The sequence below is a fragment of the Cupressus sempervirens genome, chromosome 1 (genome assembly GCF_028749045.1).
Source record: "Cupressus sempervirens isolate cs-2001-9-10 chromosome 1, ASM2874904v1, whole genome shotgun sequence".
NCBI classification, from domain to species: domain Eukaryota; kingdom Viridiplantae; phylum Streptophyta; class Pinopsida; order Cupressales; family Cupressaceae; genus Cupressus; species Cupressus sempervirens.
The window spans coordinates 562,731,725-562,759,698 of record NC_143118.1 but is presented as its reverse complement, the minus strand read 5'-3'; the positions used below and the strand labels follow the sequence as shown (position 1 = coordinate 562,759,698).

The 27,974-nt window shown below is 33.6% G+C and overlaps 1 protein-coding gene across 3 annotated transcripts in view; it reads right to left on the bottom strand.

Moving 5' to 3' along the window:
• Positions 1 to 27,974, bottom strand: part of LOC149578673 (Pyridoxal-5'-phosphate-dependent enzyme family protein) — a 61,796-nt gene that overhangs the window by 12,251 nt on the left and 21,571 nt on the right. For all 3 annotated transcript variants that reach the window (XM_089831010.1, XM_089831012.1, XM_089831016.1), the window contains one exon: positions 12,258 to 12,401. In XM_089831010.1, coding sequence (XP_089687136.1) covers positions 12,258 to 12,401 — 144 coding nt within the window. The remainder of the gene's footprint in view (positions 1 to 12,257; positions 12,402 to 27,974) is intronic.

Here is a 27,974-nt window from a genome sequence, read left to right as displayed (position 1 = left end):
GAAGCAAACTCACCACCAACCACAATATGTAACTAAACAAGGTCTAGGGCTGGTGTTGACTGTACCCGCTCTAACTCCACAGTAACCTCACCTCACTGTGACTGAGATTCCTGAAGAGCCAACTGAGTATACTGAAGAGAGTCCACCATCACCTCAAGCTCCCAGGTGAGCTCAACCATCTCCTCTTTCCCTAACACCTCATAGCATGTGCTACCCCACTCGAGAAGGTAATCTCTGTCATCAACTAACTGAGAGTAACTATGCTTCAAGATCCTAACAGCCTCTTGAAGCGCATGAACCTCTACTAGGGAAGGACTACTATCACCATGCTCATCTGACACTAGGGCACCCCAACCAGATGTAGCTAGCATATGCCAAATAGCATCACAATGATAAAGAGATGAATAAATGTCACTATCACTCACCTTCAGCTGATAAGTCACATGATGCCTTTGTAACTCTTGACTCCTATGTAAGCTCTGTGCCTCACTAATTGCACTATGATAGGAAATTGAATCAGAACTATCCACCACAAGATCACTCATACATGTGCTATTGTCCTTGCACAACTTTGAATCCAAGATACAACTACTATGTACCTCAAACAACTCCCCCGAAGAAATAGAAGCCCTCACAATCTCAATCTCCACACGTCTCAGCTTCCATCTCAAAAGTAAGATCCTGTAAACATTGATTCTGGAACTCATCCAAAATCTCATAAGGGTCATCACCCAATACTTGACAAGGGGTATCATACCTGGAGCTAATCATAACATCATCCAACAAATCACTAGAGATGTCCACACTGTCTACATCCCCATCACTTAATGGAGTCTCAACTACTGTCACCTCACTCTGCACACATGACTCTATGCCAGACCGTGAATCAATAATGCTAGAGCATGAACCCACATCTACTGACTGCGTTGTAACACCCAAATCACCAACGTCACAATTGGGTGACTCCATACATGCATGGGGCCCACCTAAGGAAACAATTGCCTCCTGCACTGGAGCAACACTATGACAACTCCCATAAAAATCTCCAATAATAATTCTCTCCTCAAGAGAACCTGAAGTATCAATAGTAACAACTCTAGGGGCCTCAACGTGCTGAAACTTAGTGTTGCTATCCATCGAGGGTACTAACACATCTACTGATCTCTGTGAACTGGGTCCATCATCAACACAACAGATAGAGCTAGCAGATGTTGTACATAATATAGGTACATATGGATGATAGACACCTGTCGGGGAAACTCAAGTTTCCTTCCTTGCAATCTCGATGTCAATCTTCTAAAGGCAGAAACCATATACCTCGCTGTCCTCTCAACTGTCTCTGGATCTGACAAGCTCTCCATTTTTTGATTTAAGTATTGAACAAAGGACAAATTTTTCTTAACCGAACCAAAGAATAAATCCCATTCATCGTACATTGCCATAACGTTATTTGGTACTCATTTTGGTGCTGCAGGTGGTGCTACCTCTTCCTTTGCATTAAAAACGGGCATCAAAGGCTTGTCAGTGTTCCGTGTGGGGACCCTAGCAGCTCGAGGTGATCCTGCCACACTACCACCTCCACTGTGATGACTCGGGGCTGCCTTGTGAGGCGTAGCTAACTGCTGCATCGCATCTGTAAGCTGCTGAAGTGCAGTGGCTATATTGTCCTGCCCATCTCTAATAGCCCTCAAAGTTTCCCTCACTTCTCGTCCTTGTTCATTCTCATTACGAGCCATTTGAGTGTCTTGTATGTGTTTTACTTCCTCTTTCCTATACCCGCTACTGAACAATGCTTCAGTTCATAGCACTATTGGCTCCTGGCTTTTATTATCTCTATGATGATAGCAAAAAATTTTTAAAAAATCACAATACCACTATCTCCCAAAACTACGATTTTGCACTATTGCATTCACAAACAGATTTTTACTTGCATAAACACTCAACAATCTCCATCTCTCAACTTAAACTGTTTCTAATAAATCCTCATAAAAATATGCCTCTATTATAAATCCACAGGCTGGCAGGAAGACTAGCTCTGATAAAACTATAATAATCCTTACTTAATCTGATCCCGAAATTAACATTTATCCTGATGGAATTTTTGTCGAACAGCTGGTGTACGATCTCTTGTATTGAACTATGGGGCCATTGAAATAAACCGATTCTGGTAATACATGCCAAAGTCTAATAGAGATTGAAATAAATCAATTCTAGCAATTACACAGCAATGTTTCAAATAATGATAACAGGATTAATATTGATTACCCACTACTGGAAATATGAGAAGGGAATGAATCAAATTCAATGTTTTTACTTGCAGCAGTTGATTACAGTCTTTTAATACAAGCAAGAGTTAATGCACCTGGATGTTAGCCACTGAAGGAGAACAGCCCAAGTAACAAGGTATGAGAATCTGCAGCAGGTTACTGGTATCTTGAAGTGGGCTGCTGTAGGTGACTGTCCACGTAAGCTGGAGATTGTACTCTGCTGTAAGTTACAACCCAGATATAATCAACAAACTGTCCCTTCTCTCTTGGATGTAGGCACTAAGTAGACTGTTGCCAAGGTATATTGATGCACTGTGACTCCTGCTGTGATTTGTGTGACCCAGAATTAATTTCATCTACAACCCACAAACTAAATCCCTTCTCATAACATAGACATGGATGTTGGGTTGAACATGTGACTGCAGACTCAGCTTGTAACTGCAGTTCGATACTCCCTTGCTCTGATTGTGGATACTTTTCCTACTACCGTGAGGTGTCTCTTGACCTGTCTACATTGCAAGGACTATGCTGACTGCAGTCTTACTTCCCTAGCCAACAATAGCTATTACTGAAAGTATGGAGTAAGAACCAAAACAAGTAATTCCTACTTCACTGTAACAAATAACTTACTTCCAGCCTGATACAAAATCACTGTTCACTTGCTGTTTCCTGCCTGAACTGTACATTAATCCCAGTATGAGGGATTGGGTTGACGTCCAACTTCCTCAAAGAACTCGAGGGGTTTCGTCCTCAAAGTTGCCTAGTCACATTAAAGCAACCATGGTAGCAATATATTATATTTACCATATTCATCGTTGTTTTAATCCCAATGTACCTCCACGCTTTTCTAACCTCGATATGAGGGAAGACACAAACAACTAGGCAATGTGGGATTAAAAGCCAAATTCATCTTTTAGTCACTTAAGTGACTCTATAACTTTATAACATTAAAATATTTAAATAAATCACTTAATTCACTTAAACTTTAATATCTCTTGAAATACTTGTCTGATTGCCATGCCGTCTGCAATAGGAATCTCTTCTCATAATTCCCCATGTGACCAAATACACTTTCTAAAAATAGAAAGGCTCCATCTCCATTACCCCTGACTTACTATACATAGTAAGTATGGCAAATGGGGTCCAAATGACATCGAACGAAGGCCAAATCCATAAATTGCTGAATGTTGGAGATGAACCAAACCCCAGAAGACCCTCTAACCGTCCTCATTAGCCTACGAGGATCCAATATTAGGCTAAACCCTAAAATACTGATGCTGGCAACCAATGGGGACATTACACACTAACAGGTTTGTTAGATGCAAAAACATGTGCTATTGGGTTCAAAATTGCCACCTTTATGCTTTTAAGTCATTACTCAAGTCAAAACACATAATGACGTGTTTTTTAAAGACAATAACACATGTTATATGGTTTGAAAAAGCCACTTTTTCCTAAGTCATTGATAATGGGCTTTTAGAATATAATAACATGTGTTATTGGGTTGAAACTCCTCACTATAAAGCCTTTTAGTTAAAAGGATTTATAATAATGGGTTTTTAATATGCAAACACATTTAAAAACCCCACTTACCCACTTACACATGTTAAGTTACATGTTTTTAATTTAAAACTCGCATTTAAATAGTCCATCTTTGTGCATTTGAAGCTTAGACTTTATGGATAGCGGGTTTTAAAAAGTGATTTGCATGTTGATGATATGCAATGTGTAATCATTTAAAGTGTCTCATGTAATTATATTTATATGTAACTATAGATTTTAATAAAGTAATATGCAATTACGCTAGAAAAACCCACCTTTGCATTAATACATTGAAAACTATACTCAAATCAACTCAAAATGATATGAAATTTGAAAATGGGTATCAAAATCCATTGTACATAAAAATAATAATTTTCTTTCCTACAATTACCAATTAAAAACTCCCTTTTGAAGGATTTATAATCAGACATCATGCTAAAACTTTAATAACGTGAGCTTAACAACTTTGTTTGGGGCCTAAGATAGCTCAAAATGAGTGTAATTTCAAGGGCTATAATCCTAATGGAAAAACGGGATTAAAAATGACTCACAAGAATGAGACAAACAAAGAAAAGACTTGAAGATTTTCCAAAAATCAAGTGCTTCCAGTCAAAGATGAAAAAACTTGTTCTAACAAGCATTTAGGTGATTAACTTGATGGAAACCTTCCAAAAGAATGCATAAATAATGCTACATAAAACAAAATTCAAGGATAAAGAATTGTTTTCATGGCGCTTTATTCATGCAGTAGAAAATAGAGGATACACCTACAAATCCATGAAAAATTTGGTAGGGTTCCCCAATTTTGTGATATCAAAATTGAGGACAACAAGAAGAAAGATGGGGGCATGGGAACTAAGGAAGACGTAATGGAAGGAGATGGGAAGAATTGAAGAGCGTTGTCTCTTTCAAAATGTGGTAGTTATGAAAGGTTGTGACTCATTCAAATGGCATAAACAATGATGGGTTGTGACTCCCTTGAAAGGTTGTGACTCTCCCTTCATGATGATATAAATAGGAGGGCAAGTCATTTATTGAAGGCATGGAAGAGATGATTGTCACATGGAAGGTAATTATAGTAAGTTTTGTTCTAAGATATAAGGTAGCTATGATCTGCATAAAGGGAGCATAGGAATTAAGGATGAATGGAAGAAGTAATACCAAAGGGTGATAGAGGCTTCTGACCAATTCAAAGGGTGATAGTTGTGGAAGGGTGCTACCATTGAATGTGTGAGCCTTCCTCCCAAAAGATATAAAGTGGAAAACAACTATTTCTCACGCACATTCTACCTTTCCATTTAAGAAAAACAATTGTTAAATTCATTAAATGAATCTTAATAGCTAGTCCAATCTTGCATGCCTCTTCATCTTTCCCAAACAGCTGATTTTGTAGGAGTTGATTGGTCATTCTGCAACACGGTTTGAATCTCTACAAGACGAAACAACTTCTATAAGAGAGAATGGTGAGACAAACTTGCATAACAAGGATGCATGAAATGCCTTTCTTAGAAGCAATGTGAGAAGTAGAATTATACAGGATGTTGACATGTGGCTTAAGCCTATACAATGAGGTAAGAATCTTAATCAAATATCAAATGACCCAAGAAACTAGAATTGAATTTAAGTGATAAAGATAAATATGATGTCTTATCCAAGACTTCTAGAAACAACAAGAAGGACCTAAGTAAACTTAAGTCATGTGAATAGGTCCGCTAGTAGGAACTAGTGAAAACACTAGGTACAAGACATCTATATAGGCCAACAGTTTTTTCATGGACTCAATTATTACCCTTTCAGCTTTTGTATAAGAAGATGAATATTTTCTTGCTTGTCTTAGATTGCTTTAGATGTCGCTCAAATATAATAGAGTAACAAAGAAGTTAGCTAATGAGTTCTTCCTACGTGTGCAATCTTATGCTTTTATGTTGATAACTTGATTGTCATAGATTTCCACCTCTTTTATATAAAGTGCAAGTTAAGACAAATGGAGAGTTTAAATGTTTGATCTGGATCTATTTCACTATGTTCTTAGTTTTCAAATAACTAGGTCTAAGCCAATCAAGAAAAAATGACTAGGTCTAAGCCCAAGCATGATATTTCATTACAGGCGTGATATTGGAAATGGGTTAGAAAGTTTTAACTCTTGGGCACAGGAAATAATGATGTTATGTCAAAATATCATGATATTGATGAAAAGGGTGTTTTTGGAGCCAAAGGGAGTCAAAAAATAATATTATTCAAATGTGTATTTAAATATTATTCAAATATAAAGCAAAGGGTGTTTAAATGAAAAGGGTCTTTATGAAGCTAATTGTTGGAGTGATAAGGAAGATTTGGTTTATTATTATAAAAGCAATGGCTTGTTGCAAAGGAAACCATTATTGGATATCTTTTGTTTGCATTTTTGTGGAGAAGTTGGTCTTGAGGGTTTTGAAGTAATTTCATGGCTAGATGTCATGTCTTGCTTGCACTTTGATCCATTCTTGATAATGGTGAGTCGTGCATACTGATAGTGATATTTGTTAATGCTCAAGAGCAGAAAAAATATCACTATCGCTCACATTCAGCTGTCTAGTCACATGATGTCTCTGCATACCCAACTCTTATATAAGCTCTCTAATTCACTAACTGCACTGTGATAGGAAGCTATATCCCCACCTCTCACATGAATACTAACATAATGTGCACTAACAACCTCACACGTGTCCATCAACAAGGTACTGCTACCAAGTATCTCTGCAAACAACTCATATAATGTGGAAGCTATTGCTATGTCCAACTCCTCGTAAATCTCTGCTTCCTCCTCAACTGTAAATCTTGTAAAACATGATCCATTCCATGACAACTTCAAGTCATCACTTAATGCTTGACATGATAATCCAAACTAGTTGTAGCATGAAACATTCTCATACAAATCATCAAAGGTACCCATAACACTAGTATCCACATTGTCTAATTGAGACCCATCTGTTATCTCTTGTTGTTGCATACATGACTCAATGTCAACATCTAGATCAAAATCACTACGACATGAATCTACATTATGTAACTCCTCAACACTCAAATCGTGTGTTATCACCAAGTGACTCCATTCCCTCATCTTCTACATATGAAAAGACTATCATCCCCTGCACTAACCCAACACTATGATTGCTGCCATAAAAGTCAGAATTGTCAATGCTCATATCCTCCTCGCAGTCTTCAATGATAACACTATCATAAGGAAAGTCTATTAGTGGTATCAACTGCATCTTTTGTACTCGCACTATCAACACCATTGAGTTCCAGCGGTCAATGGTGTCCCCTTCTTAGCATGACCATGACAGTGGATGGATCTAACCTATCACTGGGTCCTTGTAGGCTAATACTAGTGATTAGAGGACCCTATTGAGGGTTATGGCTCTATTTGGTGGGAGTTACTATTTATAGTCAGTCAACAAATAGTTTTGATGGGCTCACATGAGTTAGAGAAGTTGAATAATGCTCTCAATTTTTATTTTGGCTTCTGGTTTAGGCTCCAAGAATCTTGGAGGGAGTGTCTATTTTTAATAAGTCACCCCGTCAGGTTCATTCATAGTCTTTCTTCATCAGGATCACTCGCGCATTGTCATATTTCAATTCTAATGCTTCTGTAGTCATTTTCGCAAGGCGGTTATTTTTGTTGGTATTCTATATTGGCCACCATAGTGTCATAACTCATTGGAGCTAGGTTGAGAAGTTTTAAATCTTGGGTAAAGGAAGCAATGGCCTTGTGTGTTAGAATATCATAATATTGTTGACAATGTCATTTTTGAAGCTAAAGGGAGTTAATAGATTTTATTATAAAAAAGTGTACCCAAGCATAAAGCAAAGGGCTTTTAAGTGAAAAGTGTATCTAAAAAGCTACATGGCGTTTAATGTGATGGTGAAGTTTTGACTTCCAAATCTTATAAAAAGCACTCCATGAGAAGGATTGATCATTCATTTATGCTTATGATTATTGAGATTGGAGAGTCGAAGGGCTTTTAGTTTTACATGTGGTTTGGAGAAATTGATGATTTCTTCATATTTGGTTTGCACTTTGAGTTGGTCCACACTGCTAATGAATTGTGTGTCTTACTGATTTGCATTTCTATCTTAAGGTGGAGGGTTTTGTTGTGAATCAATTACTCACTACTGCTGTGATTTGAAGACAAGAGGAAGGGCTTCTTTGGCGTCTTAATTCTCTAAAAGACTCCATAAGAATTAATGTCGTTTGGAGGTAATATATGGTGGTGCAATTTAAATTGTTGTAGCAGTGTTAACAATCTTTACATCTGCAATTAGATTACAGAGGTGGAGTGAGACTCCAGGTTATGGCAGTATTCAATAATAGCTAGCTGTGTTTCATATATAGCTGCGCCTCACTTTAATCACTGGCAGCAATCCCATACTAAGAGGTGCTGTAAAAAACCCTTGCTTTCCACAAATTTGCTGGTTGAAAATGAGAAATGTTTGGATTTTGTGTTTCTATTTCTGATTTGAAAACTATACCTTTTTAAAATTCTTTTCAGACATGAATTGGTAATGAACAATATTGCAAAATGACACTCTCTCAGAATTCTCCAGAATTTATTTTTTCTAATTGAAATGCTGATGGAAAACATATTTGAGCTGCAAAACACAACAAATGATCTATGAAGAGCAGTTTTTAATTTGCAGGAAACCACTACAAATGCGATTGAAAATTCAAGTCATTTGCATTCATAAAATTCTGAAATAGATAAATAACCACTAGAACCTGATTGGCACAATCAGCATTATTGATTTCCCACGAAATCCAAAGACCATCTTACAAGATTCGATTGTTCAGGTTGAGAAGCTTGGCAGCCTAGCGTTCACCCTCTCTCTCATCGACCTCGGGTAGTTTTGAAGTTATAATAATCAGACAATACGTATCTCTCTTCTTATCTAGAGTTTAGTTGTACTGGGCATATATGCTTGTCAAACGAGCACATCTCCTATATCTAAAACAGAATTGCATTTGAATCACCAGATTGTGTTTATGTTACTAGCCCATTGAATCCATAGGTGTGACCTATTTATTAGCTTATGTCAATACTAATATCCGCATAGTTGTGTCTGATTTATCAAAGACTGATATATAAATGAATTATGCTCTCTTTTTCTATAATCAATCTAGGATGCGTAAATCTTGTCAAACTTATCGCATATTTTGATAGGGAAATCATTTATCTTTTTTTAAATTTCTTCTCAAGGCGGTCTGACTCATTAGATGCCAGACATTAACTTCTACTGATGTCTACTAGTTCGAAAACAAGAATGATTGTTCTCACCGACGGGTCTATAATTGGCAGTATTATCCATTGAGCCATGGCTTCCGTTTCATTTTGTTCTCTTCCAACCGCTGTAGATGAGGCCAAATGTCTCTTTAGCGAAAGGAATTGATCTGTTGTGATTGGCGAAAAACTAGACAACTTAGCCTTTCTTTCCCATCCAAAATGTATTTTAGTTACTTTGTAATAAGTTAAATGCAGTAGACATTCGAAGATTTATTAATTGCAGCATATACAATTTTTAGTCTTGACTATTGAGTTTGAAAATGTCATGTGAAGTCAAAGTTAACATATATATATATATATGAAGGAATACGAATTACCTTGGACCCGAATAAAGTTACATATATATATATATATATATATATGTTAACTTTGACTTCACAGGACATTTTCAAACTCAATAGTCAAGACTAAAAATTGTATATGCTGCAATTAATAAATCTTCGAATGTCTACTGCATTTAACTTATTACAAAGTACTCCAGGCAATTACCACATACAAGCTTGCAGGTTGGATCTGATAACATGTTGATTTTCAGAGGTAGGATCGCTGCAAGTGTACTAAGCTCTGCCAGATGTATTGGTATGTGTGTTCCAAATGCAACATCCTCTTAGATATATATATATATATATATATATAGAGAGAGAGAGAGAGAGAGAGAGAGAATAGGCCATGAATAGACATGTCCCATCATGGGACATGTCTATTCATTAATCAGATAATTAATAATAATAACAAATTTAATCTCATATATATATAATATTATTTTTTCTCATATAATAATGATCTTATATCTCAATATATAGAAAACATATAAATATAAATTATATCTCATAAATAAACATATATAGGTTTATCCGACTGAAGCTATCAAACATTTACACACCTAAAGATTAACCTTAGGAATAAACCAAAACTTATTGATCGACCATTTATGTGGTGAAGGCAAGGATGATTCTTTGTGATGTAGGCCAACTCCACCCTACAACAGCACAAGAAATGCAAGAGAAAATACTTACTTTTATTAGTCTAATTGAATAAATAAATACAAATATTCCAAATTCTGCAAAATATTGGCCAAATTGGCTTTACAAATATGCAAGGCCTCCCTACTTATGTTTTGCATTGAAGGACTCAACTTTGAATGCTTGAACCTTTTATTCCAAGCCCCTATTTATAGTTCTCTTATTCCTCTTGCAACTCTCACTTTCCTCTAAGAGGGCAACATGTCGCAATAAAGAAATGCAACACACAGCCAATAGATGACCTTTCAACTTCCCCAAGAGGCTACCTAAAGAGGTGTCTTTTCAATTCTTCCAAGTGGGTACCTAAAAAGGTGTCTTTTCCTAGTTTACCTAAAGAGGTGTCTTTTCAATTCTTCCAAGTGGGTACCTAAAAAGGTGTCTTTTCCCAGTTTTATGTAACCATTCAATAAATGAGTGCATGACTCTTCCTCTCTTTTTTTCCCACATCAAGAAGGGTATTTTTATGATTTTAGCATTATAAAAGATTAAAAAGTTGTCACTTCTTGAAATTTACAATTGTCATTCAGCATAGGGCACAAATATTAAATAATCTCAACCTCTCATATCCTTTCAGACACTTTCCTAGGTATATGGAGACCTACAGATGCTTGCATTTATTTTTATTCAACTAGCCTTATCACAACATATTTTTGGTAATATATGATCACTTAGTGCTCATGGATGCTCATGCATCAATTTGGGTCCTGTTTAGCCAACACGCCAACTTGATGCAAGAAAGGTCCCTAATCAAAATAAGGTAACTTTTCTACCTTAAATTAAATATTGTATACTTTACCATTTTCAAACTAAGCCTCATGACCATGCAAGGCAATAAACAAGGCTTGACAACCCACCCACACTATAGGCACGTGTACAAATCTAAATGTGTTAGGAAAAGGATGTTGTACACCTTGCACAAGAAGGAATTATTTTAATTATGTAAAAACTAATATTTAGTGGTGCATCTCGAGGAGACATGTTGAGCCACATTTAATATTTATTTGGATCCACTTCAAAAGATGTATGAAATTGGTTGTATATTTTGTATGGGTTTCACATGGAAAAATATGATATTGTGAAAACTTAGTACCGGAAAGTAAATGTTGGGGTCAACCAGTTTTGTATAGTCATGGTTTTAAGGCACATGTTTTTACCTTACCACTGCGTTGTTTAGTGTGAGCTTAAATCTATAAAAATAAACGCATGTTTAGTGGTTGGGGTTTGTTTGATCACTCGTTAACAGGTTGAGTGGTTCTCTTTTGTATCGAGCTCTCTTGTTGAGTGCATATGTGGAACATAGCATGGATTTTGCGGATATATGCTCGGACACATGAAGAATCCTTTGGAGGACTTCGATGTTTCAAAGTATTCATGGAGACTATATAGATGTATTGTAATGTTTCATTGTTGAATAATATATTAACTATGAATGCATTTGATGGTTGTGGTTTCCCCTTTTGAGGGTCTTCCCAAGTTTTATCTTGTGTAATCTTGTGCTATGCCTTTGATCTTTGCAAGATGGTTATTTTGTAAGCTTGTATATATGCTTTTCTTTCACGGGGTTATGTATAAAGTGGTTTTATGAACCTGCTTACTTCCCAATAGAAAGGAGGTATGACATGTATGCCAAATAAGACAATATATAAGATAAAATGAAAAACAATCCTTGTGTGTGCTTCCCAAATGGGGGTCCATAACACTAAATCGGTGTTTCACTTGGTTATGACCAAAAGACCTAGCTTTGACTCCTACTCTTATTGTACTATGAATACATTTGAGAAAACTTGTGGCTATATATGAAATAAACATTGAAAGATCAGTTTTGTCCCTATAAATGAGTAAACATAATATCATGGAAGAACGAGTTATGACAGCCGTGTAACACATTTTCAAATTATGCACTAAATTTTGGGTTTACTCATGTTGTTTACAATGTTAATTTGTGTCCTCAAAAAGCATTAGAATTCATTTTTATATAAGCAAGATGGAGATAGAACTTAGTGGCTAGGGTACCTAATAGGCAAACATGCAAGAAAAAAGGATTACATTCAAGTTGTAATCTCTCAATTTAGGCAATGCCAGCAATCTTGAATTAGAATAAATACCTTTTCAATAGCAGCATCGTCTGGAATGACAACATGACATTTGCATCCATACGCTGGAGCTACTGTGGCAAGGCTGACTGCCGTACTTCCAGCACTGCCCTCTGTTATAACTCCTCCTTTTACAAGTTCTCCAGATTGCAAAGCCTGAAAGGAAAAGATGATCAGATGACTAAATGAAATATTAGTCAGAGGGATGGACTAGAGAACAAGCAAAAAAGACTTCTACACTAATTGCTTTGTAGACAAATTCCCAAATCTTTGTGCGTCAAACGAAGGAAGCAACAGCAGGCAGACTACAATAGAATATTTTCAAACACTTCAAAGGAAAATGAAAGCATGGAAATAGTAACCACTCAAATTTAGAAATCACTCAATTGAAATAAATTTAACTCAGTCTCTGTGTTGAGACAGTCAATTTCAAGCCCAACATTTTAAAATCAATGATCTAGTGGCACAGCAGGCAATAGTCAATAACCTGACTGAAGTTCCATTTGTTGATAGATTATACTTTATAGTGGTTTGAAATTAAGAACTGCAAACAAAGCTTCACCGTTACTTCTGTCCATCCCATTTCCTAACAACTTTAACTTGATTAGCATAGTTCTTGCATTTGCAACAAAGAGGAATCTTGGACAAGTTTTCATTATACCAGGGCATAGATGAGTACAAAATCTACAACCTATAGCACTCTTCAAAGAATTCACATTTTTCATACTTATAACTGGTCCCTGATCAGCATAAATATTCCATAACTAATTCATCAATTCAATTCTTAATTGAATTATTACAAATACCTTAGATCTGTGGAGTCGTGCTATCACATCAACACTTGTGATTGCATTTCAAGCACACTTGCATCATTTAAGATACAAGGCATCTTATTCTCTTATTCAAGCCTTTGCTACTAACAACATGCTTCCCTAATTCAAGAATTACGATTTGATTTCAAGGTTAATTCCTATAACGGGATTCGGCTAAGGCAATCCCCTTTCCTGATTTTTGTGTGCAGATCACAGGTGGCGCAGTTGCGGAAAAAGCTATAAGTGAATCTGAAAATGAGTTACAAGTAGTAGAAGTTTCATCAAAATTTGGTGGGTCTCAAGCACCTCCCAAGAACTTATGCCAGTTTGGTCACCTTGTATCATCCAGGTCATCCTGTAAACTGCAGGACACGCCACTCTTGCTATTCTGGATTGGAGTTTGGATCATAGGTTAGTCACTATTTCAGATTTTCAAATCTGATAGCAAAATCGAGTTTACAATCTACTATCTCTCTGCATACACATTTATCCTATTCTTAACCTACATCTTGCGTTCTTCACATTTCATTTTGTGTCAGTCAACCCCTCCAAGCAAAGAAATCCTTTCACCCTCTTGGTTCTTGAGCCTCCTTGTGCCTAGTGGATCAGCCTTCCTTCCAATGTGTGAAAGCAAATTGGTGATGAGGGGCGACGAGGGGTGATGAGGAATTGGGATATAACTCCTGATTTTGTTGACTTAGACGTTATTATTGCACAACTTGCCAAAAATCTCTTTTTAGACGAGACAACTTCTACAAATAACATGGCAAGTGGAAATGACATTGTAACTCATTCAGAGGTTGAACTTGTTTTTTGGTTTATGATATGTATTAAGTCTAATTCTAATTTATTTATGATAGAAATGGATAAGTGTTCGACAAATGTAGTAGTGTGTGTGTTTCCTAAGAATAGTTTTGAAAAATTATGTTTTTAAAAAATTAGAAATTATGGGAATAATTTCTAAGAGTAGTCCCAAGTTTTTAAAAAATTTGAACCTGTCAAGTAATTGTTGAGTCCCAGATTTACAAATATGCTTGTAAAAACTAAATCTCATTCTAAATTGCTTTTCTTGGTAACATTCCCTTGGGATCTTGAAACACTTCCTCAATTTAGTACAATCATTCTTGCATTTATCTCTGCTTTTTTATTAGCAGATGGGTTAGAGGAAGTCTTGTATTCAAGCTCCTGATTATTTGGCTTATTTCTCAAAAAGTAGTAAATCAAACTTCCCACTAGTATTTATCAATTTTCTGCCTTGACTAGCACTTACCACGAAGATCTTTGATGTACTTCATATACTGATGATGTAGCTTTTTCCTTTTTCGACTAAACAAGATAAGTTAATTTTCTCATGAAACTAGTATCTCTAGCATACATGTATGAGCTGTCAAATGCACCATCATGCACATCAAGAGGAATAACTGGTAGAACCATATTGATTTATCTCAAACTTAGCATTATTTAGTAAACTGTTTCTCACCTCTTTAAGTCACCCAACCTAAAGAAGAGTTAAGATGATCGTATGTAACCAACTCAAATTATGTACCAAATCTTTTGAAATCGTGTTTGTTTGTGAACAAGAATAAAAAAGAACATCAACCTTAGTCATTTTAGTTTGAATCTTACTATGGAAAATTTGCTATTCTTTATCATAATCATTGCTACTACTCAAACATATCTCTCTATGTATAGAAGTATAGTCAATCCTTTTATCCACGTCTTGCATCCTACCTCTTTCCCTTCAAAGCAAGCCATGGCTGGCTTTGTCTTCTTTTGCTTGTATAAATATTATTTCTAGATGTAAAATCCAACAGGTCTAATTTGTATGATCATCGACATCACAATGCCCACAATGTTTCTTTTAATCTTTCTTGAAAATAGTAGTGGAAGCAGTACACTTACCTTTCAAATTTCTCTTTTGACTTAGAATAATCTTGTTTTCTTGTGCCTCTGAAGAGGATGACGGACCTTCCTTTTAGTCAGTAACCAAGCAACGGCCTTGGGAACATACATATATGTATTTGAGCTTGACCAAAAACACTGATTTCCTACAATGACTATGAATTCCCTTAATATACATCACCAAAGTGTCATGATTTTGAACACCTTTGATCATTTGGGTAACCATTTTTTGAAGATTTCTTGCATATCGTTTAACACTTTGATCCTGTCCTTGCATAAAATATTGTCTATTAGAAATTTACTCTTCATAACAAATAAGATAAAATTGCTTCTTGGTGGACCTCTTGAATTCGCCTAATTTACAAATCAGTGGTATATTGAAGTTTTAATTATATCTAAATGTGTACACAAGTTTCAATTCAAGTGAGGGCATCCCTGGTTATTACTATGCCAAGGAAATTAATTATCTTAACTAATGTGAAATATCATGTAAAGTGAAATATGCATAAAAAGAGAATACATCTGTGTTCACAAATGAACAGTAATTTGATTTCGTTCATTCTTTCACATGCACCCTTTGCCAAAGTGATAGAAGCCTTTCTAACTATAAAGTTAGACAGAATGATGTGCCCGTGCATGTGTACAGTTTACCAACTGCATTCTCAGTTAGATTGAACGGACATGTACAATCTACTAATTGCATTTCAGTTAGATTGACTCAGATGCCCTTGCACGTGTACAGTTCATGACCTGCACATGACAAACTATTTGAACTGTCTGTGCATGCTCAATTCGTAGACATTTTGTATCAACTTAACTTCATTGTCATAAATTTATTCATTGCACACAAATGGGCACTGTACATAAAACATTATCGGCAGCTGTTGCTTGTATTTTGAGCTGTCCATTTAGGTTTTGTCATTCACTTTCTGCAAAAGAAAAGTATAATAGATGATATGTGCATACACCATTGCCAACCCAAAGTAGAAAAATGTGGGCTTAATTTGCTCTATTGACAACAATATTAGAAGTAAAAAGCAAAATATTTGTGTGACCAGATGATCATTTTGCCAGATTGTGGAAGCTGCTATGTCTGTCAAAAGCTGTTGTTAGAGGAAATGTTAAGACCTTTCTTGTTTTGGGATGTTTTCCTTGTTAATGTCATCTTCTTTTCACCCTCCAAGTTGTGTTTTAAAGAAAAATTACAAGGTACAGAAAATGAAAAACCATATTGCCAGTTCCCTTTTGAGTTTCCAATATTTGTGTTATACTATGGTTGTGCATCACCATACCTTATGGCTGCAACTTGCATATGTTATTGTACAGTGTAACTACATGTGTAACTTGCACTTAGGACTATGTTGGGGCTAGAGTCACAATGGGTTGGACAACCTTTTTGCAACTTAGTGGAGGTGTATAAATAGAGGCAATGCATCTCACCCAACCAATCACTTTCGTATCGATCCATTTTCACATATAGTGAATTACTTTTCTGGTGTCTTGACATTTCAACATATCATGTTCATCTTATGCCTATGGAAAATTTACCTTGTTCAAGTATGAACCTGCATGTAATGTCTCATTTCAATTACTTCTGCTTATGTAAGTCCAATCCTTGTTTAGCCAATATAGATAGAAAAATGTTTTGATAATTGGGCATTTCAGTATTGAAAATTTGTAGTAGAAATAAATAGTGATAATATAATGACTTAGTAGTACATGGGATTCTAGAAGTGAGTTGTTGCAAACTTTGAGACACTTGATAGCTTCCTCGTGATAATTTTTTGTGAATTTATTATGCTGCGTGGCAATTCTGTAAGTCACTGTGACCACAATTTACAACACTTTGGATAGTTTGCAACCGACAGTTTTTAAGAATCAATTGCAAAACAGTGGTTCCAGCCACAGCATGTGAGACACAGTCTCTCCTACTTATCAGGGAAGGCTCCCCCCGCTTAATGCTACTAGAATCAAGAAAACACTTAACTACTCGTTTATACTAAGCTAAATTAGGGTGGGACGTTCATCCTATTCTCTTATTTCAGAATAGTTGTTACTATCAAAATACAACCTTAAAGTAATAGTGTATTTTACTTACAAAGCATCTGTTGGAGCAATAATTTCAATAAACAATAGATTTGACATAAGAATAATCTTCAGCATATGAGCATTTTGTAATCAACAAACTCATGAAAGCTCAAAGCCTTTCCATGGTTCCTTATGAGATTTTGAGATAAAAAATGAAGTGCATATGCAGCTCAAAGTCTCTAACATGTCTTTCACCCTATATGCACAAACGAAGAAAACAAAGCAGCACAACGTTTGCAAGCTATTCCTTTCCTTGAGCATCCTATGTTAATTTCAGATCTGATAAACAGCCCAAAGTCTCCAAGATCAAACCACATTATAAATATGAACACTATATGCAGCAAAAAGTCTGCAATATTGAGTTCAAATCCCTTTTAAATGAAGCATAAAAATCACAATCAACTCAAGAAAATGTTGTCATTGCAGTTTGGATTGGCACAAAGTCTCAAAACAACTTGCCTCTTTTGTTGAAAGCAATTTAATCTACATCCAAGCACAAAATCTTAGAGTTCATATACACAACTTGACAGAGTTTTCTTATATTCCCAAAAGCTGTGTTGGGTGGATATTTTGCAACGGACAGTTTTGGGTAAAATCCAGTCGCAAAATAGGATAACCAGGCATAGTGTGTGAGACAAAGTCTCTCCTACTTTAAAGGGAAGGCTTCCCCTTCTCACCGTTCCATGGATCAACTCAAGGTAAGCAAGAAGTTAAAGAGATTTTGTAAAAAAGTGTTACCAATATTTTTTCCTCTCAACTTTCAAGAAAGAATCTACTTACCTGTGGAGCAAGTAATGGGCAAGGTGAAATCTCTAACTACACTTCTATCTAAAAGCTAAGAATGGTGATATCAATAAACCGACATTAACTCAAAGGCTAGCTGAAAGTGTACCGATTTGGCTCTAAGCTTAGACGTAATTCTATATGAATATGCTTTACTGATAGGGCACAAAAACTTCTAAAAGTAAAGGTAAAGTAAAGGTATCTTAACTATTTTGTGAATCAAGAAAGAAATATAAGCTACAGACAAAGCTTCTAACTATATATCTCCACAATTGCTCCCAGTCAAAACTCCGGCTCCAATTGCTTCATAACTCTTTTATACTCAATTATCAATAACAAAAGATTAAATGAATCAAAGATAACATATGCGAATTACAGACAAAGCTTCTAATTCACACAAGTCGCAATCTCACTCAATCAAAGTTAAGTTTCAATTTCTCCTTTGTATTCACTTTTCTCTCAAAATAGTGCTACACAAACAAAGTTTGCTTCTTAACTCTTTTATACTCATTTATCAAGAACAAAAGATTAAATGAATCAAAGAGAACATATGCGAATTACAGACAAAGCTTCTAATTCACACAAGTCACAATCTCACTCAATCAAAGTTAAGTTTCAATTGCTCCTTTGTATTCACTTTTCTCTCAAAATAGTGCTACACAAACAAAGTTCTACTAGCACAATTTCTCCCGAGCTCTCTTGCATGCAATAAAAGATAAAAGATGATTTTACAATGAGGGGATACTCCTTTATATAGGCATAGGAGTTGAGAAAAAGATGGAGGAAAAAGTGGGAGCAACTCAACCAACTTTGACCTGGTCCCACCAGAAGAGAAATTATTGGGTTACATGCAGCTGCACATGCAACTCACATTACATGTAACTACATTTTTTCATGCAATGCATCCTCTTAGATCTACAAACAGAAATAAAAACAAAATAACAATCTTAAAGATTGTTCTTTAGTGCCTTGAACTTGATGATAACATCACGCACTATAGGAAGATCAGAAATCTCCATTGTCTTTGATATGGCCTCCATCCTTACTAAATCTACATATGCTGATTGCACAACCTTAGAATTTGCAGCTAGAAAATCTAGCAAGTGTTTTGTCGAAGATTTATACAGGTCAAATTTGTTCATGTGAGAACCAAAATCCTTAGAATCTAAATCAGCATTGATCCTGATTGTATATTCTGAACTTGCCCTTTCAACTGCAATCAGATTATCATATTCATCAAGAACCTAACATCCCATTTGTCCTAAATCACATGTGATCCCTGTTTCCATTGCTTGGCAATCTCCAAGGGCTGCTTGCAACTTTGTGTAATGCCCCGCCAGGGAACCCAAAACAAATTAACCTAAAGTTTCACTGAGTTTGTCAAACATTTATTTTTAAATATAATAACATCAACAAATTACATAGCGGAAGCATTAACTCACATACATACAACAATCCAAAACAGATTATATCTCTTAAGGGTTCTATGACGTTGAATCACATTTAAGTTTTATTAATATTAAATCTAACACAACCAAAATCCACATCATGGAATAATCACAAGTACGAATCCAATAAATAATATACAATTACATATGATGCCTCTTGGCATAATTAGATGCATAATCATCCACTGTACAAATCATAGGGTATGAAAATTTCAAAGAATATACATCATAAATAAATACATCTCATAAGATCTCTGAAAGTCAGATACAGTACAACAAAATAAAAACCATCCATTAGAAAAACACAAGATCAAAAATGAAAAGAACAATTGCACAGGTACATCTAGCAATGACACCCAGCAGTTGGATCTCAATGGTATAAGAAAAATGCACTACCATCTAACGTCGTGAAACCTAAATGGCCCACTCCCACTGTGCTGAAGAGATAACCTCAAGTCTCAAACAGATGTCAAAACACAAGTCATAACCAACATCCAAGTCAAGGAAATCCTGATAGAAATCTATCTCAAAGGTACCAAGGCACAAGTATCATCTAATCCCAGAGGCAACAAAAACACATAGGAAATCTACTATGCAAGTGGGCAAGTGTCATTGCATGAGCCAACTTAAGGTTACCTTAGTAGCCTCTCTAGACTCTGGCCCCCTAGTGTCTCTATGCGGCACCAGTATCCTTTCGTACAGACAAGGCATACTAACAAAGCAAGGTCGCAACCAAGCATCCTCTCTATTCCCATCCTAGCCTATACTAGCACTCGAGGCATGGACAAGGAAAACACTAACTCTTATTAGTTCATTTTAAACTCATTTAATGAAATGTTATCACTTATTAAAACAACTTACAATAGGTTACCCAAGCAGTCATTGAGGGCTTCGGCCTCCATTACAAGCCACTTCCAACATACACAGAGATTACCTACCCTAGGCTCATAAAAGTGCAAATCATAGAATCATAATTTTCACCTCAGTCCTTTATAAGTGATTGGAAAGCACCTATATATAAAACATAGTATTCACCTTAGTCCTTTACAAGCAACTGGAAAGCACCTAAAGACAAATCATAACATTCACCATAGTCTATCCAAGCAACTGGAAAGCACCACAAGACAAATCACAATAATCACCTTAGTCCTATACAAGCAATTGGAAAGCACCAGAAGATAACCGATTGAAAGCTCAAAGGTTACAACATGAAAGTCACAAGCATCACCTCAATTCTATACAGGCAACTAGAAAGCACTGAGAAATACTAATCATAACTCAACATAGAAACACGTGCAACATCACCATGGTCAAGTATAAAAGATCGTATATAAAACATTATAGAACAAAAACTCTCAAGCCTCTGGTAATACATCTTGATTGGTGAAAGTACTAAGTCAAACCCAAACCCCAACATGAAATACAACATACATCTCATTAGAATTTATACAATTGTTTTCACTGTTCGTTAGGTTTTCAAACATGAGTTCAATATGCAAACAGGGTTTCTAGTTTCATTTTCCTCAAGTATTCTATCTGTTTGAGTTTTCCTGAGTTCACAAAGATAATTAAGATTTCTTTTGTATATAATTATTTCATAACAACTGAATCCTTTCTAAGATAATGTTCTTCATAACAAAAATATTTTTAATTACAAAAAAGGAAAACATCTACTCATTTATTTTAATATATAATTATTTATATATAAAATAAATAAATAAATAAAATTTTAAACAAAATGTATTTAATTAAATTTTATCATCAAAATTTAATAATAATTATTAATTATAATATTTATAAACTATAAAATGATATTTATATATACTAAAGGGAACTTGCCTACAACATAATGGTAAATTGTGAGCCTCTCATATGGGAGGCCTTGGATTCAAGTCTACTCAAGCTTAACACATAATAATAATTAATATCCACAAATAATAAATACTCTAGGCTTCGGTCGTTTACCGATCAATATATATATATATATATATATATATATATATATATATATATAATTATTAAAAAATAAATATATTAAATTAACTAATATAATAATTAAATTATTAATATTAATAATTATAATATTTATTAAAAACTATAATCATAAATTTTATTTAATAAAAATAATAATTAATAAAAAACCAAAAATCACAACCAAATGTCATACGTTAAAAATGCATTCCCCATAAAGGGGAGGTCGTTAGTCGGTCGGTTGCCTGGAGCAATTGCTGCTTTGGCAGGGTTCATTGCCTCAGCAGCAACAACTACTTTGGCAGTGCTCGCTACCATTGCAACCGAGCTGCCTTGGAAGTTGTGAGGGGGTGAGGTTATGACCCCTCCTCACCCTATATATTTTTTTTAATTTATAAAAACAATAAAAAATTGTGCCCTCCCGAGTGAAATTACAAACTTCCATATTCATTATTTTCATTTATAAATTTTGTTTTATATTAAAACAAACAAAACAACGCCCTCACAATAACCTTAGTAATTTCAATTTTAAATTTTTTATTTATTTTTAAATAAAAACCAGCATAGACCTGATAGAAAGAAAAATAGGAACTATCAAATTTGTAGATTTTTAATCTCCGATATTCCTTTTATTCAAACCCAGCCCGAATTCAACCAACTAAATAAAAATTCCTGAAATTTCATCGAATAAGGGTTTCAATCTTCATTTGTTTATGGATGACTTAGGAACAAAAAATAATAGATACACAAGGGTTTCAAATTAAATCATAAACAATACAATAATGGAGATCAATTTCTCTCAACAATGGCCCAACTTAATTCTAAAACAAATACATCAATCACAAAGACAACAAAATGTTTTCACAGAGGAAACTATTGCGCAAAACTCACAAGATCCTACCTAGATATGATGCTAAACAATGAACGCACAAAGCTCGCAAGTGATTTCCTCTTCTTTCGAGAACCCTCTTCTTGGAAATTGGCTCCTCCAAATCTCGGTATGATGAAATGAGCTCTGATTTCCTAATAAAGAGTTTTTTCCCATATTAGAGCTTCGATTTTGCAATCAAACGAAACCCTTTTCCTTTATTATTTTTATTATTTTAATTTCATGCACAAACTTTACAATTTAATTAAAATAATCTTTATTAAATCAATTCCTTTCTCTCTCTTATTAAATTGCAAGACATGTTCAATTAAATATTTATTAATTTAACTAATAATTATATTTAGAGTTTTTTTTTAATCGGTAAACGGCCGAAGCCTAGATTAATTATTATTATTTGTTGGAATTAATCATTATTATATGTTAAGAGAAGGTAGATTTGAACCCAAGACCTCCCACATGAGAGGCTCGCAAGTTACCGTTGCATTGTAGGCTTTTGCCTAATTATATTTAGAGTTTATTATTAAAATGAAACTCCTAAATAAATTATTATTAAATTAAATAAATATAATTACGCCAAAATTAGAACTTTAATTGAATCTTTTAAATTTAATTCTTTTATTTAATTAATTTCTCAATTAATTAAATATAATTAAATATTGATTTTCTTTATAAAATTTTCATTGAATTAAATCATTTAATAATCTTTTAAATCTTATTTAATTATAACTGATAATCACAATAGACTCACAAAACCAAATACGAAAACTCAATTGAAAGACATAGCATAGATTCAAACTCCAAGGTCAAAATCACGAATTCACGTCACTTGACAAATTCGGAAAGGTAAACAACTCAGATACTTGTCCTACTTTCTAAGACAATTGGTTTAGGGTAGAGTTTGGACTCAAGAATTATCTCTCCACTTTTACCATTGAGATATTGCAATAGGGCACACTCATCCTCGCAATTCAGGGAAGTTGATGCTTATTTAATATATAATTATTTATATATAAAATAAATAAATAAAATATTTTTTTTAAATAAAATGTATTTAATTAAATTTTATTATCAAAATTTAATAATAATTATTAATTATTAATTATAATATTCATAAACTTATTAATAAAATGATATTTATATATACTAAAGGCAACTTGCCTACAACACAATGGTAAATTGTGAGCCTCTCATATGGGAGGTCTTGGGCTCGAATCTACTCGAACTTAACACATAATAATAATTAATATCCACAAATAATAAATACTCTAGGCTTTGGCCGTTTACCAATCAAAATATATATATTTATATTTATATATATTAAATTATTTTAAAAAATTATATATTAAATTAAATAATATGATAATTAAATTATTAATATTAATAATTATAATATTTATTAAAAACTATAATGGCAAATTTTATTTAATAAAAATAATAATTAATTAAAAAACCAAAAATCGCAACCAAATGCCATATGTTCTAAAACACATTCCCCATAAAGGGGAGGCCGCTAGTCAGTCAACTGCCTGGAGCAATCGTTGCTTTGGCAAGGTTCACTACCTCAGCATCAACCGCTGCTTTGGCAGTGCTCGCTGCCATCGCAACCGAGCTGCCTTGGCAACTGTGAGGGGGCGGAGGTTATGGCCCCTCACCCTATTTTTTTTTTTCAATTTATAAAAACAATAAAAAACTGTGCCCTACCAAGTGAAATTGCAGACTTCCATATTCATCATTTTCAATTATAAATTTTATTTTATATTAAAACAAACAAGACAATGCCCTAACAATAACCTTGGTCATTTCAATTTTATATATATATATATATATATATATATATATATATATATATATATATATATATATATATATAAACCAACATAGACTTGATAGAAAGAAAAATAGGAACCATCAAATTTGTAGATTTTTAATCTCCAATATTCCTTTTATTCAAACCCCAGCCCGAATTCAACCAACTAAATACGAATTCCCAAAATTTCATCGAATAAGAGTTTCAATCTTCATTTGTTTACAGACGATCTAGGAACGAAAAACAATAGATACACAACAAGGGTTTCAAATTAAATCACAAACAATACAATAATGGAGATCAATTTATCTCAACAATGGTTTCAACCCAACTTAATTCTAAAACAAATACATCAATCACAAAGAAGATCGAATGTTTTCACAGAGGAAACTACTGCGCAAAACTCACGAGATCCTACCTAGATATGATGCTAAACAACGAACGCACAGAGCTCGCAAGTAAGTTCCTCTTCTTTTGAAAACTCTCTTCTCGGAAATTGGCTCCTCCAAATCTTTGTATAGTAAAATGAGCTCTACTTTCCTAATAAAGAGTTTTTCCTCAAATTAGAGCTTCAATTTTGCAATCACACGAAACCCTTTTCCTTTATTATTTTTCTTATTTTAATTTCATGCACAAACTTTTGCAATTTAATTAAAATAATCTTTATTAAATCAATTTCTTTCTCTCTTTTATTAAATCGCGAGACGTTTTTAATTAAATATTTATTAATTTAACTAATAATTATATTTAGAGTTTATTATTAAAATGAAATTCCTAAATAAAATATTATTAAATTAAATAAATATAATTACGCCAAAATTAGAACTTTAATTAAATCTTTTAAATTTAATTCTTTTATTTAATTAATTTCTCAATTAATTAAATATAATTAAATATTGATTTTCTTTATAAAATTTTCATTAAATTAAATCATTTAATAATCTTTTAAATCTTATTTAATTATAACTGAAAATCACAACAGACCCACAAAACCAAATACGAAAACTCAACTGAAAGACACAGCACAGATTCAAACTCTAGGGTCAAAATCACGAATTCACAACACTTGACGAATTCGAAAAGGTAAACAACTCAGATACTTGTCCTACTTTCTAGGACAATTGGCTTAGAGTAGGGTTTGGACTCAAGAATTATCTCCCCACTTTTACCATTGAGATACTACGATAGGGCACGCTCATCCTAGCAATTCAGGGAAGTTGATGCTTATTTTAATATATAATTATTTATATATAAAATAAATAAATAAAATATTTTTTTAAAAATAAAATATATTTAATTAAATTTTATTATCAAAATTTAATAATAATTATTAATTATTAATTAAAATATTTATAAACTTATTAATAAAATGATATTTATATATACTCAAGGCAATTTGCCTACAACACAATGGCAAATTGTGAGCCTCTCATATGGGAGACCTTGGGTTCGAGTCTACTCGCGCTTAACACATAATAATAATTAATATCCACAAATAATAAATACTCTAGGCTTCAACTGTTTACTGATCAAAATATATATATATATATATATATATATATATATATATATATATATATATATATATAATTATTAAAAAAATTATATATTAAATTAAATAATATAATAATTAAATTATTAATATTAATAATTATAATATTTATTAAAACTATAATCGTAAATTTTATTTAATAAAAATAATAATTAATAAAAAAAACCAAAAATACAACCAAATGCCATACGTTCTAAAATGCATTCCCCATAAAGGGGAGGCCGCTAGTCGATCAGCTGCTTGGAGCAGTCGCTGCTTTGGCAGGGTTCATTGCCTCAGCAGCAACCACTACTTTGGCAATGCTCGCTGCCATCGCAACCGTGCTGCCTTGGCAACTGTGAGGGGTCGGAGGTTATGGCCCCTCCTCACTCTATTTTTCTTTTTTCAATTTATAAAAGCAATAAAAAACTGTGCCCTCTCGAGTGAAATTGCAGACTTCCATATTCATTATTTTCATTTATAAATTTTGTTTTATATTAAAATAAACAAGACAATGCCCTCACAATAATCTTGGTAATTTCAATTTTATATATATATATATATATAAACCAGCATAGACCTGATAAAAAAATAGGAACTATCAAATTTGTAGATTTTTAATATCCAGTATTCCTTTTATTCAAACCCCAGCCCAAATTCAACCAACTAAATACGAATTCCCAAAATTTTATCGAATAAGGGTTTCAATCTTCATTTGTTTACAGACGACTTAGAAATGAAAAACAATAGATACACAACAAGGGTTTCAAACTAAATTACATACAATACAATAATGGAGATCAATTTCTCTCAACAATGGTTTCAACCCAACTTAATTCTAAAACAAATACGTCAATCACAAAGAAGGCAGAATGTTTTCACAGAGGAAATTACTACGCAAAACTCACGAGATCTTACCTAGATATGACGTTGAACAATGAACGCACAAAGCTCACAAGCAATTTCCTCTTCTTTCGAAAACCCTCTTCTCGAAAATTGGCTCCTCCAAATCTCGATATGGTGAAATGAGCTCTAATTTCCTAATAAAGAGTTTTTCCCCAAATTAGAGCTTTGATTTTGCAATCACATGAAACCCTTTTTCTTTATTATTTTTATTATTTTAATTTCATGCACAAACTTTTGCAATTTAATTAAAATAATCTTTATTAAATCAATTCATTTCTCTCTTATTAAATTGCGAGACGTTTTTAATTAAATATTTATTAATTTAACTAATAATTATATTTAGAGTTTATTATTAAAATGAAACTCCTAAATAAATTATTATTAAATTAAATAAATATAATTACGCCAAAATTATAACTCTAATTAAATTTTTTAAATTTAATTAATTTCTCAATTAATTAAATATAATTAAATATTGATTTTCTTTATAAAATTTTCATTAAATTAAATCATTTAATAATCTTTTAAATCTTATTTAATTACAACTAAAAATCACAATAAACACACGAAACCAAATACAAAAACTCAATTGAAAGACACAGCACAGATTCAAACCCCAGAGTCAAAATCACGAGTTCATGTCACTTGACAAATTCGGAAAGGTAAACAACTTAGATTCTTGTCCTACTTTCTAAGACATTTGGCTTAGGGTAGGGCTTGGACTCAAGAATTATCTCCCCAATTTTACCATTGAGATACTGTGATAGGGCGTGCTCATCTTGGCAATTCAGAGAAGTTGATGCTCGGTACCTACAATCTGCATAAAATCCGAGCATGTACATATACATATAATCCAAATTTAATATGCAATAGTGGAAAGTGGTGCATCGTGTAGATCCTAACTAGCAAGTGACTACGACTCCCTCTCTTAACCACATCAGAAACGTCAATCATAAAGTAAAACATACAAGTACACCATACACATGCAAGGATGGGGTAAGTATCCATAGAAAATGCATATAAAGCTTTCATCTACCTATCATCATGAGATAACTGAAATCTTTGTATTAACATACATATATCATCATCGAAAGAATAATCATGAACACGTAAAATAACCATGAACACATGAAATAACTAAGTAACTCAACACATATATCAACTGAATATAAAATACATATAATCAAATCCAATAACCATGTACTGCTAATCATAAAACTAGCCTAAAAGAATTTGGCAATATGACATGAAAAGTCAACTAGGGGTAGGCATTACACTTTGTTATCAGTTTTCTCAATGTTAACTCTTTGTAGCCCATAAGTCCCTAATATCTAAAGAACAATTCACATGACTGAAGAATGTCATATGAAACCATGGCATCTAAATCAAATTTACCAATCTCATCCTAGTCAATGAGAATCTCCTTCAAATCATCTGCTTCTTCAATCAAGGATGTAATTAAGTTTTGCTCCATTTCATTCATATCTTTGATACGCTTAAGAACTGCAAATGTTACTATAATGGCTCGAACTCCTTCAGAGATGACTTCCCCTATCAAAGACTTGGCAACTTCAATCAGCTTTCTTTCCTTC